The sequence below is a fragment of the Vidua chalybeata genome, chromosome 8 (genome assembly GCF_026979565.1).
Source record: "Vidua chalybeata isolate OUT-0048 chromosome 8, bVidCha1 merged haplotype, whole genome shotgun sequence".
NCBI classification, from domain to species: domain Eukaryota; kingdom Metazoa; phylum Chordata; class Aves; order Passeriformes; family Viduidae; genus Vidua; species Vidua chalybeata.
The window spans coordinates 6,834,324-6,845,532 of record NC_071537.1 but is presented as its reverse complement, the minus strand read 5'-3'; the positions used below and the strand labels follow the sequence as shown (position 1 = coordinate 6,845,532).

The 11,209-nt window shown below is 51.1% G+C and overlaps 1 protein-coding gene across 1 annotated transcript; it reads right to left on the bottom strand.

The window, feature by feature from the left end:
* Positions 1-3,221: 3,221 nt before the first annotated feature.
* On the bottom strand, positions 3,222-7,616 carry VAX1 (ventral anterior homeobox 1). Its single transcript, XM_053949528.1, has 3 exons — positions 7,379-7,616; positions 5,432-5,619; positions 3,222-3,758 (listed from the first exon to the last, which is right to left on the bottom strand). The coding sequence occupies exons 1-3, from the start codon at positions 7,614-7,616 to the stop codon at positions 3,222-3,224; spliced, it is 963 nt and encodes a 320-aa protein (XP_053805503.1).
* Positions 7,617-11,209: the final 3,593 nt, after the last annotated feature.

Below are 11,209 nucleotides of genomic sequence, written 5' to 3'. Positions count from 1 at the left end.
TTACACTTCAAGCCACATCCCTTTTTTTTTCTTTTAAATATTCAGAAATAATTAAGAAGAAGAATAAAAATGTCTTGCTCTTCACATGAATACTGAAGGCTGCAAAGCTGTAAAATAAGGACTTCTGCTATTGTGTCAGCAATTTAGCCTGATGCTGGCTTAAACTGCTTTTACAAGAGGAGCAAAGAGCTTACACTGACCACAGCTCCAACCCTGAGACTGCAGATCAGGCCAGCAACCAGGGAAAAAGAGCCTCATGGCACCTGTGTGAGGGGACAGGAGTGCTCCTGCAATCTCTGGTTAAACAGAGGAGCAGGGAAATCCTCTTTTCAGATGAGGGCACCTGAGACAGCTCTGTCAGACACGTTTGTGCTGCTGTTCCCATGGCTCACAATGCAGCAGCAAATTTGGGCACTGAAATGGCCCCAACTCAGCTGCAGGAAGGTCCTGCGAGACAGGGCAAATTCATCACACAGCTCAGCCCCACGTTGGCAGGGGAGCCCAGGGAGGGTTTGAGTGGTGATGATTCCCTCCTTGGCAAGGGCAGCCCAGGCCAGGGCTCCCCTCTTTGTCCAGGGCTGTGGGTGATGCTGTGCAGTCCAGGCAAGGCAGAAACTGAAAATCACCCTCTCCCTCCAGAACTCCCTGGCAGATCTGGTCTGTCACATTCAGCTCTTTTTAGCAACACTTTTCCCACCCCTCCCCCTGAAGTTTTCAAGTCTTGACCAGCAGTTTCAATGTCACCTCTTCAAATGTCACCTGTGATCCCCTGCTTCACCCCAGCTGCCCTTCCCCAGATCATTTCTACACTCTTCATAAAAAACCCAACCAAATCAGCATCAGCACTGCATCCTTCCCTCCTAATCTGGAGCAGTGCATCTGCCCTGGCTGGAGAGGCTCATGGCAGAGCCCACTGGAGGCCCCAGCAGGGAACCATGGGCAAGGCAAAGGCGTGGGGACAGCAGGTGCCACAGTGCCCAGGTGGCTTGGCCTGGGGAGCCAGGGCACTGGGGGGCTCCTGCAAACCAGGGGTTCTGCCCTGCACTGGCTGCCCAGTAAAATCCCTCAGGGCCGGGCTGCCAATCAGAATGAAAGCAAGAGCTGTTCAGAAAACACCTCTAAATATCTGTATTTGTGCACACAAGCTGTGCCTGTGCATTTAGATGTGCCTGTAGAGCTGTATGTTGTCACACACACAGGTGTGTGTGCATCCAGCCCGGCCCGGCACTGGCAGGAGATGTTTGGAGGCGAGCAGTGCCCTGCACGGGGCGGCACCTGGCAGGGTGGGCACCTCCGGGGCACCGGCAGCACCACGGACACGGGCACGGACACGGACACGGGCGGGGATCAGCCCCGCGGGCCCAGGGAGCGCTACAAGGGCTGGGTCGAACACGGGACTGGGAATGCCCCAAACTGCCCCAGGAGGGAAATCACCCTCTAGGAAGTGCCTCCCATTCAAAATGAAACATTAAATTTTAAAAAAGTAAAACTCGGGCAGGTTATGTAGAGATAGGGTTTTGTTGCTCTTTTTTTTTTTTTTTCTTTTTTTTTCTGCAGTGCGTGTATAAATGAAGGCAATTTGGGTGCTACAAATATAAGACGAAAATACACCTAATTCCATCATCATATAGATATAATATATTTCACTCTCACCACATAAATACAAAACATCCAAATATCCAAAACATTCAGAACAAAAGTTAGTAGCAAGGGCTCAGCGCTCAATTCATTCATTATTTTTTGACTAGTTGCCTAGAAACTTCAGACGTAAATAATTTACAATAAAATTACTATTTTCTTTTCATCCAGCTCCTTCTGTCCAGTTCTGGTCTATAGTTAATTCTATTTTCTACAGCAACCATTCCACTTTTTGTATTTTTTTTTTCTTTTTTGGTTACAGTTTGGTGGCACGTATTTATACAGTTTGTAAACGCCATGTGTTAAAGTTCAAAGAAAGAAAAGAAACTTAAAACCAAAGTAAATAATTTTTCCCCCAAAGAACTACCTAAGTACAGCATCCCTTTTGTGGCAAATTCAAGTACCAAAATTGAACAGAAACTTTTCGATCCAGAATACTAGAAGGTGAAATACATATTTGTGGAGAAAATAGCAGTAAGAATTATGAAAAAAAAAAAAAACTTTGTTACATAGATGTGTTTTAAAGTACAAAAATAACAACAAAAGATACGATTTTTATATTTTACATTCGTTTTAAATGAAGTGTGAGCAATATGCGAGAGGGTTATTTTAGGAGGAAGGAAGGCTACAGGGTTTTTTTGTGTTTAGATGAACGTTGAAATTATTTGGAAAAATCAAATAGAGCAATAAAAATTAAAATTATGATCGTAACAGATCTAGATACAAATAGATTCGTGAGTTCCATGATTTATCTGCGGACTTGTTTTTGCAGATAATCTCCGCGGGACAGGCCCGTCGGAATTCAAATTAAAAAAAAGAAAAAAAGGAAAAAAGCAAAAAAAAAAAAAAAAAAAAAAAAAAGGGAGGCATTGTGTTATCTCGAAGGAAGAGACAATTTTATGCAAAATTTCTGCAGCCACTGGTTTCTGTCTCCCCTATTCGTGACTGTACGTTCAGTCCGTTTCGGCCCTTCCCACATTCAAGATTTACCGTGAAAAAGAAAAGTTGCTGGAGGCTTTCCTGACTGGTGCTAAGGGCTCGGTCGGGGCTGTAGTGCAGCGAGTGTGGGGGTAAACAGGGGCCACAGGTGGGGCCCCAAAACCTTTGTGCTTAGAAATCACTGAGTCTGGGAGACAGAAAAAAAACACCCCAAAACGGGCATCACCTGGCAGCTCCATCCTCCTCTCTCCGAAATCCGGCTCCCTCGTTCGGCATTGGCTAAAGCCGGTCGAAGGGAGCCCGGCCGACCCTCGCCCCGACCGCTGACCCTCTGCGTCCCTTCCCAAACGAACGAACAGCGCGATCGCCCCTCCCGCACCGACAGACGGCCCGCGGGGCAGGGGGAGCGCACCGGGAGGCGCCCGCAGCCCCTCGCCGCGCCCCGGCCCCGGCCCCGGCCGCCGCCTCGCCTGGCCCCGCGGGCTCCGGGCCCCGCTCCGCCCCGGCCCCGCTCCGCCCCGGCCCGCGGAGGGAGCCGCGCCGCGGGGCTCGGGGGCGGCGGGGAGCGGGGGGACGGCTGCCCGTCCCATAAATACCGCCACAAATAGAGACTATAAATATAAATAGGGGGAAGGTACTTAGAGTCAGTCCAGTGCTTTTTTCTCAGCGCTCTCTTTATTGTTGGTCCGGGAGTAGGGCTCGAAGGCGGACGAGCTCAGGTAGCGGGCCGACAGTTCCTGCAAGTTGCCCGCCAGCGAGCCGGCCACGGCCAGGGGCGCGGAGGAGAGGCGGCCGGCCACCGAGCCCAGCAGCGCGGGCACCGGCAGCCCGAACAGCCCGTGCCCCGCGGCCGCCGCCCCGTGCAGCGCCGCGGGCGGGGGGGGCCCGGCCGCGCCGCTGGCGGCCGGAGGGTGCGGGGAGCCGCCGCCGCCCGGAGCCGCCGCCGCGCTGCCGCCGCTCGCCGCGGCCAGGCCGGGCCCGCGCAGCGCCGAGCCCAGCGCGCCCGTGGCACAGGGCGGCAGGAGGCCGGGCAGCCCCGGCGGGGACAGCAGCCGGCCTTGCTCCAGCAGCCGCAGGACGCTGCAGGTGGCGGCGGTCTCGGACACCACCGACCGCAGCTCGGAGTCCTTGCCCTGGTCCTTCTTCTGCTTGGTGCGCCGGTTCTGGAACCAGACCTTGACCTGCAGGCCGGGGAGAGAGGCAGGGTCAGCGGGGCGGGAGGAGCGGTGCCCCCCGCCAGGTGCCCCGGGACCCCGGCGCGGCTCCGCGGGGCGGGGGGGGCTGCGGGGGAGGGCCCACAGACACTTGGCAGCGGGGAGCGTTTCCAAAACGCACAAAGCCACGCTCACAGAACGCAACCCCCCACACCCTCTGTCTGCTCCCGGTTTCGGGGTGACCCCGGGGCCTTTCGTTCTGCATCTTTAACCAGACCTCTCACTTCGTCCTAGTTTACTACAGGCCGGGAATTCTCTGGGAGACGGAGCCGGCCCTTTCTCGCCGCTTTATTCTAAGCCGGCTCAGCCGGAGCCCCGGGCACTCCGCGGCTCCCAGCAGCCGCTGCCCGCTCCGACTGCCCTTCCTGGGGTAACAGCAGCAATGAGCTTCTTTCCCCGTATTCCAAACTGGACGCTCTCTCTCTACCCCCAGATAATTTTAAATAATATTCAACTTTAAAAAGGAATCCTGGAAGTCACTCAAAAAACAACAAACAAAACCAAAACCAAATCAAAACACAACAACCACTCATGGCAGGTTCGGTAACCTACGAGCTGTTGAACTTGTCATTCCTATCCGGCAAGGAAAGAAAAAAGCTAATTAACGTGTCAGGGGGATTTACTGTTATATGATGTTTTGTGGAAATATGAAACCGACTTTAAGAAGTTTGGACTTTTTGGATGCTTCCCCGTGCTCTCACACAGTTTTAGGCCTCCTGTTGGTCCCCGGCCTTTCTGCCTTGGAGTGGAGGACCGATTCTCCCCCTCGGATATACAAGGACTCAAAATACGGCCCAAACTTCAGCCCCATCCCCGGATCTCTCATACCCAGGAAAACCCAGGCCGAACATCTCCATCCCGGCAACCCCAGGGGAAGGTGCCCGTCTCCCTCTGCGGGTTTGAGCGCCTGTATCCCGCTTGCTGCCGGCTGGGCGCGGCTCGGCCTCTCCTCGGCAGCAGGAGAGAAACTCCGCGCCCGGGGGCGGCCGGCTCCGCGCAGGCGGGCACACCGAGCCCCGGCGGGGCCGGAGCGCATCCCCCGCGGGCCGGAGCAGGGGGAGCCGCTCCCGGCCCGGCAGGAGTTTGACTTCGTGGCCAGGCTCCGTCCGAGGCCCTCGGGCCGGGCCGCCTCGCCCACGGGGAGAGCCCGCTGGGGCTGGGTGCGGGGACACCAGGGACGCCCTCAGCCAGCAGCTCCCCTTCCCTAGACTCACGCAGCGAGGCACACACGCAGTTAGGGACACACGCAGCGAGGCACACACGCAGTTAGGGACACACGCAGTTAGGGACACAAGCAGCGAGGCACACACGCAGTTAGGGACACACGCAGCGAGGCACACACGCAGTTCGGGGTCCCCAGCCGGGACTCCTCAGCCACGAGCCCCTCAGCTCCATCCCGCCGGCAGGATGCGTCCCCCCGACCAGACACGCGTGGGCGCCTCGGGGGCTGCCTCGCCCCTCGCCCCGCGGGAGCTGCGCTGTGGGCGCAGGAGGCGCGCAGGGCCGCGTCCTTGGGGCCCGCAGGGCACGGAGATGCCCGGGCCGGGAAGGGGGTCCCGCGGAGCAGGGCAGGGCAGGGCAGGGCAGGGCAGGGCAGGGCAGGGCAGGGCAGCCGCGGCTCCCCGTCCTTCAGGCGCTACCTGAGTCTCGGAGAGATTGAGCTGGCGGGCGAGCTCGGTGCGCTCCCGCCCCACGACGTACTGGCAGCGCTGAAACTCCATCTCCAGGCGGTAGAGCTGCTCGGCCGTGAAGGAGGTGCGGGTCCGCTTGGGACGGTCCAGATCAAGCCCTTTAGGCAGAATAATCTCTCGGATTGAACCTTTGGCATCTGGCAAAGAAAGGCGCAGTCAGCTTCATACCCAGGCAACCCTCCTCAGCTTTTCCTCCCCTTTTTATACTTTCTGATTTTTCCAAGGGAAAGAGCCGTCCCCAGCGCCTTCAAGACCGAGACAGGAGTCGGGGTGGAGCAGGGTGCCTGCGACTGAGGCTCTGCACCTGGCCACTGCACCCACGGAAGGAAAAAAACCCACAACAGAGAAGGAGGGAGGGGGCGATGGGGGCCCAGGCCTCTATAATTAATCCCCTCAGCCCATTTAAAAATTACTCTGAATATATTGCACTCACAGTACGACACTGCGGCATCACCCACGGCCCCTCTGGGAAGCTGGGGAGAGAGAGATCCTTCAGGCCAGGCTTTGTGCCTGGAGTGCAGAGCTACTCTTTGTTCCCCTTGGGCTCCGGGCTAGGACTTGCTGGTAGCCACCATACACATTCCATCCCCCACCCCAAAATATAAACCCTTCTTATTATTTTTTTTTAATAACAAGTTTCTCGTGCTTACAAAAAAAAAAAAAAAAAAAAAAGAAAAAAAAAAAAAAAAAAAAAAAAGAAAAAAAAAAAGCTTTCCGAGGCAGCAGTGCCCCGACCTGGCTGCCTGCCACTGTGAACGTGGGGACACCTCCAGCCCACCCTGCACCGCTGCCGCTTTGGGGTTTTGGCAACGAGGAGAAGCAGGAGGGAAAAAAAAAAGGAGGGGGGGCGGGAGGGAAAGAAACCAAGGCACCAACCAGCCCGCAGAAACCTCACTTTTCTGGTAGCCCCGACTGAAGGAGAGCGGGACAAATCTCATTAACACGACTGTCAAGCTAGAGCCAGATTCAGGTTACCTTAAAGCCTTCCCAACTTTACTTGCCGTAATTTTACCTCCTCGGTACGTTTTAAATCAGAGACAATCACATCATTTTAATCTGACCCTTCTCTGGGTCAACCAGTGGCGTAAGGATTAATTCTGGCTTTCAAGGCCTGCTTCCCACATATTTTGTTCCGATTCTCTTCTCTCCCTCCTCCCCCAAAACACACCTTAATAAAACTGAAATTTCTTCAGGTTTTTTTTTTTTTTTTTGGAGGGAGTAAGAATAAGACCATTTAACTATTTTAGCCTGGAGAAGGGACGAAGATTGAGGGAAATTAAACGTATAACTATTAAAAAGTAATAATTAAAAAGCCCTTCGTCATTCCTCCATTTATTTTAAGGCTGGTGTTTATTTTAAAGCAGCCCTTTCCCATGGGCTGCCGGACACGGAGAGAGGGGGGCACAGAAGGAACGTCTGCCCTCCGAGAGGGCCTTCCTGCCCGCAGCCCCACGCCATCGTACGCGGCCGGCTGCGGGCAGGATGCGCGGGCGCGGAAGGAGCGCGCCCGGCCCGCGGGGCAGAGCCGCGGCCCCCCGAGGGAAAGCTGTCCCCGGAGGGCTCCCCGAGGGGACGGGCACCCCGGGAAAGCTGCAAAGCAGGAAAATAAAAACAAAACAACAATGAGCGGGGCTGGTCCGTTCCGGGGCAGCGCCGGGGAGGAACAACCGCGGCTTAACTTTTCGCCGAGACGCCGGCGGAAATTGGCCGGGCTAAAGCCGGAGGGAGCGGGGTCCAGGGCAAAGCCCGGCCGGGAGCGGGGTCTCTCCCCCGGAGCCGTAGGAAGGACTTTCAATCCAGGGCCAGACCCAAGGCAAAGCGACAAAATAAACCCATCTCCCGGGCGTGAGCACAGCTCACCTTCCCCCACCCTCGCCAAACACCTCAAACTCATACCTCTAACTAGGATCCTCCTGCAATAGTCCGGATCAGCCGAACTAGATTTATTTTTATTACAACCTTCCGTAGCTGCAGAGGCAGAAAAAGTCCCTTGCTGATCCTTCAAAAAAGAAGTAGAAATATTTCCTTCAGACCCTTTGCTTTCCTTGCCCTCTTTATGTCCGTTCTTCGAGACCCGGTTAGCTTCAGTCTCTGAACTGCATCTAACGTCCATTTTGTCTTGTTTCCCAAACATGTAGTGCAATAAAAACAAAACAAAAAACCAAAAAAAAAAAAAAGCGCCAACAACGATAACAAAAAAATTATAGAAGAGTAGAAGAAGAAGAAGAAGACGAAGTCTATGCTGGATATTGCACGACTTAGGGTGAGATCGGTGGGGATCTGTAAAGCACCTTGAGTAAGGAAGATCGGGTTTTATCCCACTGGAAAAGCAGCGGCTTCCTCAGTCCCAGCGTCCTAATGTGACTGTCCAGCTTCCCAGAGCGCCCAGTGATCAGGTACTCAACAGTACAACTCTAAAATGATTTAATGTCTGCCTTATTACAGAGACATGTAGTTGTTAGACACACAGAGGGACGCGCACTCGCTGTTTCAATTGATTACGGGTAATTTTGCAGCCTCCACATTTAGGTTACCTCATGAATACACTAAATTGTTTGGATAATATATCAGATCGTAATGGATGGTTTGTGTGCTTGTCCCCAATCAAGTAGAGTTTAGCCAGTGAATAAACTGAAATGATTGGTCTTGCTTTCAGGAAACACACAATCAAAAGACTGAGACTTCCAGAAAAAAAAAAAAAAAAAAAAAAAAAAAAAAAAAAAAAGAGAGAGGGAAAAAAAGGGTGGGGGAGAGGGGGAAAAAAAACAACTTTTGACAAGATTCACCCTGAATTGTTAGCACCATTAGCAGCCATTATTAACTTTCTTCAGTCTGCCTTTGACCTCCCGATTATATAGTGGCTTTCTCCAAAGCACGCCAAATAAATCTGAATAAAGCTGCTAGGAAAGGCTGAAAAAATGCAGTTGCAGGGGGGGTGAAGAAAAAGCAAAAAAAAAAGCCCCCTGATTTGTAAACAAACAAACAGATCCCCAGAACGCACACACACAAAAAGTTCTTCCTTCAAGCAGATCTCTCCAAGGAAGCAGGTTATCTTGGCCAGCAGAAATCCTCGTTAACACATCTCCCCACAGACAGCCATCTTAAACTCCTACCTCTCCTTATTTCAGTCCCGATACTTGCTTTTTGTGCTTCTCCCTCTGTGTGTGTGTGTATGTGTGCATGCATGTGTGTCTGCTAATTCTGCACCTTCGCAAACACTGAACCTATTCGCAGAGCCTGCTCATTGAAAAAAAAAAAAAAAAAAAAAGCCAGCTTTGTGTGCAGTGGATCCAGGAGGGGGGAGAAAGAGAGAGGGGGAGAAAGAGGGAGAGAGAGAGCAAGGGAGGGAGGGAAGGAGGGAGGGAGAGAGAGAGAGAGAGAGAGAGAGAGAGATAGCCCGTGAAAAATCTCAACTGCGTGATCCACTAAAGGAGAAAAAAGTTTTACTCTAGCTATTTCATTGTCTCTGCTACAATATCTTTGAGAACCGCAACAGCCAGTAATCCAATAAGACCATTGATTAGGCTACAATGATTCAATTCAAGCAAATGGCCTTGTGCAAAGAGCATGCTCCAGTCCTTCTTGTCACCTTGCAGGGCAGAAGCCCTCTTCATGCTTCTCTCCTTATTCATTCCTTTATGGGAAATGTAGAGCAAAAGGAGTGAAAGATGGCAATTATCTAATTGGACTATTAACAAACAATTCTCTGAGTGTGGCTGTCTGGCAGTGGTTCTTGGGCGAGGTGAAAGGCCACATGTTGCACTGGCCCCATTCACAAAGAGTTTAGGGGCCTGAGAGGGAGAGAAAGAATTTTCCCTGAGAATTTTTCACACAAATGGCGGTGTATCCACCAGGCTGGCTGTTCCCTGCCTCGTCCTCTGCCTGCCTGGGCCACTGCCTGGGAATTCCACCCACCTGAAGCAGGCAGGGCCAGCCCTGTGGCTTGTTGCAGATGATACCAGAAGGGAGAAGCAGAACACGGCGCCCTTGCTCAGCTCCATGGGCTTCATCCTGCCTCTGCTGGTGGAAGAACCACCCACCCTCATCCCATGAGACACAGTCTTTGTCCAAGGTGGTGTAATGGAGGGAAGGATCCAGTGCTGGGGCCCAATCACCATAAACAGGAAATTCTTGAGGCAAAAAAAGAATGGGGGGAAGGAGGGTGTAAAGGAGAGGGGAAAGGAAAGGAAAGGAAAGGAAAGGAAAGGAAAGGAAAGGAAAGGAAAGGAAAGGAAAGGAAAGGAAAGGAAAGGAAAGGAAAGGAAAGGAAAGGAAAGGAAAGGAAAGGAAAGGAAAGGAAAGGAAAGGAAAGGAAAGGAAAGGAAAGGAAAGGAAAGGAAAGGAAAGGAAAGGAAAGGAAAGGAAAGGAAAGGAAAGGAAAGGAAAGGAAAGGAAAGGAAAGGAAAGGAAAGGAAAGGAAAGGAAAGGAAAGGAAAGGAAAGGAAAGGAAAGGAAAGGAAAGGAAAGGAAAGGAAAGGGGAAGAAATAAGAAAAAAAAGAAAAGCAAAAAAAAAGAAAAATAAGATGGCAGTCCATAGGTACATTTCAGTGAGTTGTCTTTAGTGGAAATCTCAAACCTTTGTCATTTTCCCACAAATCTCCATAATTTATTTTTATTGACATTGTCTGAAAAGTCATATTGAGATTGGTGAGGTGTACCTCAGATCTTCATCAAACACTCTCATTTTTGCTGTATTTATACGTACAACTAGACATGGAACACCCTCATTATGGACCAGTTTTTGTTTTTCCTCACAGCCAGTGCATCTCAGTGATCTGTGGTGCTCTGCTGTTATTAGCTCCTACTTGTATGGCAGCCATACCCAGGGCCCCCAAAAAACCACAGCCCCCCTGTACAAGGCTTCATGCAGCTACAGAGAGAGGATGGAAGGAGTTAATTTCCTCCATGGATTTGCAGTGCTGTTCAAAGGTCTGTTGGGTGACAGGATACCAGGAAGCAGTACATTTAAGAGAGATTTGGTCTTTCAAAAGGAAATGCAACAAGTGGATGCTGATTAGGGAAATTTTTAATGTAGCTGAAGCATAGGCTGGGCTTAGCAGGCCAGCTTTGTTGTGTGATATAGATAAACATACACAAGTGTGTGTTCACAGGCAAGGCACCATCAACAGTCCCAGCTGGACACGTCTGTTTAATGCTAAACAAAACAAAGTTCTGCTACAAACATTTTTACCTAACAGATTTTATTTTAGACAGAATAGGCGTAGTGATTCCCATAAAAGGTTTGCTGTGAAATACAGAGGCAATTATAATTATATTTGCATAGGTGTGTGGGTGTATGTATGACATTTCCCCCCATAGTTTTCTTTATGCTAATCTCTGTGCACAGGCCATAATAATAAACATGGAGCTATTGAACTCAATTACACTGTTTGAAGCAGAATATCTGGAGATTAAATATTATGTTTTTGTGATAATCTGGCTTTTTTTTTTTTTTTTTTTTTGACAAGCCCCTGATCCAAAGCTCAGTAAAGACCAGAGGAATTTTGCTCTACTTGTGCCACATTATGATAAATACATTTCAAGGATCTTTTTGTCTATAGAATTCAGAGGTATAAAGAGAATTTTCCCAATTGAATCAGTTAAATTTGCTTTCACACGTTATGAACATAGCACTGTTGAAGGTCTGGAAATTCAAATAATGAGTCTAATCCTGCAGGAAACTTGTAGTGAGCAGACAAGCCTGTCCAAACACAGCTCAGTTACTT

Bases quoted from the DNA above. Each gene is read 5' to 3' on its own strand.
- VAX1 (XM_053949528.1), bottom strand. From the start codon at position 7,616: ATGTTTGGGAAACAAGACAAAATGGACGTTAGATGCAGTTCAGAGACT. The intron at 5,620-7,378 runs GTATGAGTTTGA...TTTCTTTGCCAG, and splicing joins CAGGAGGATCCTAGTTAGAG to ATGCCAAAGGTTCAATCCGA. The intron at 3,759-5,431 runs GTAGCGCCTGAA...CCCGGCCTGCAG, and splicing joins TCAATCTCTCCGAGACTCAG to GTCAAGGTCTGGTTCCAGAA.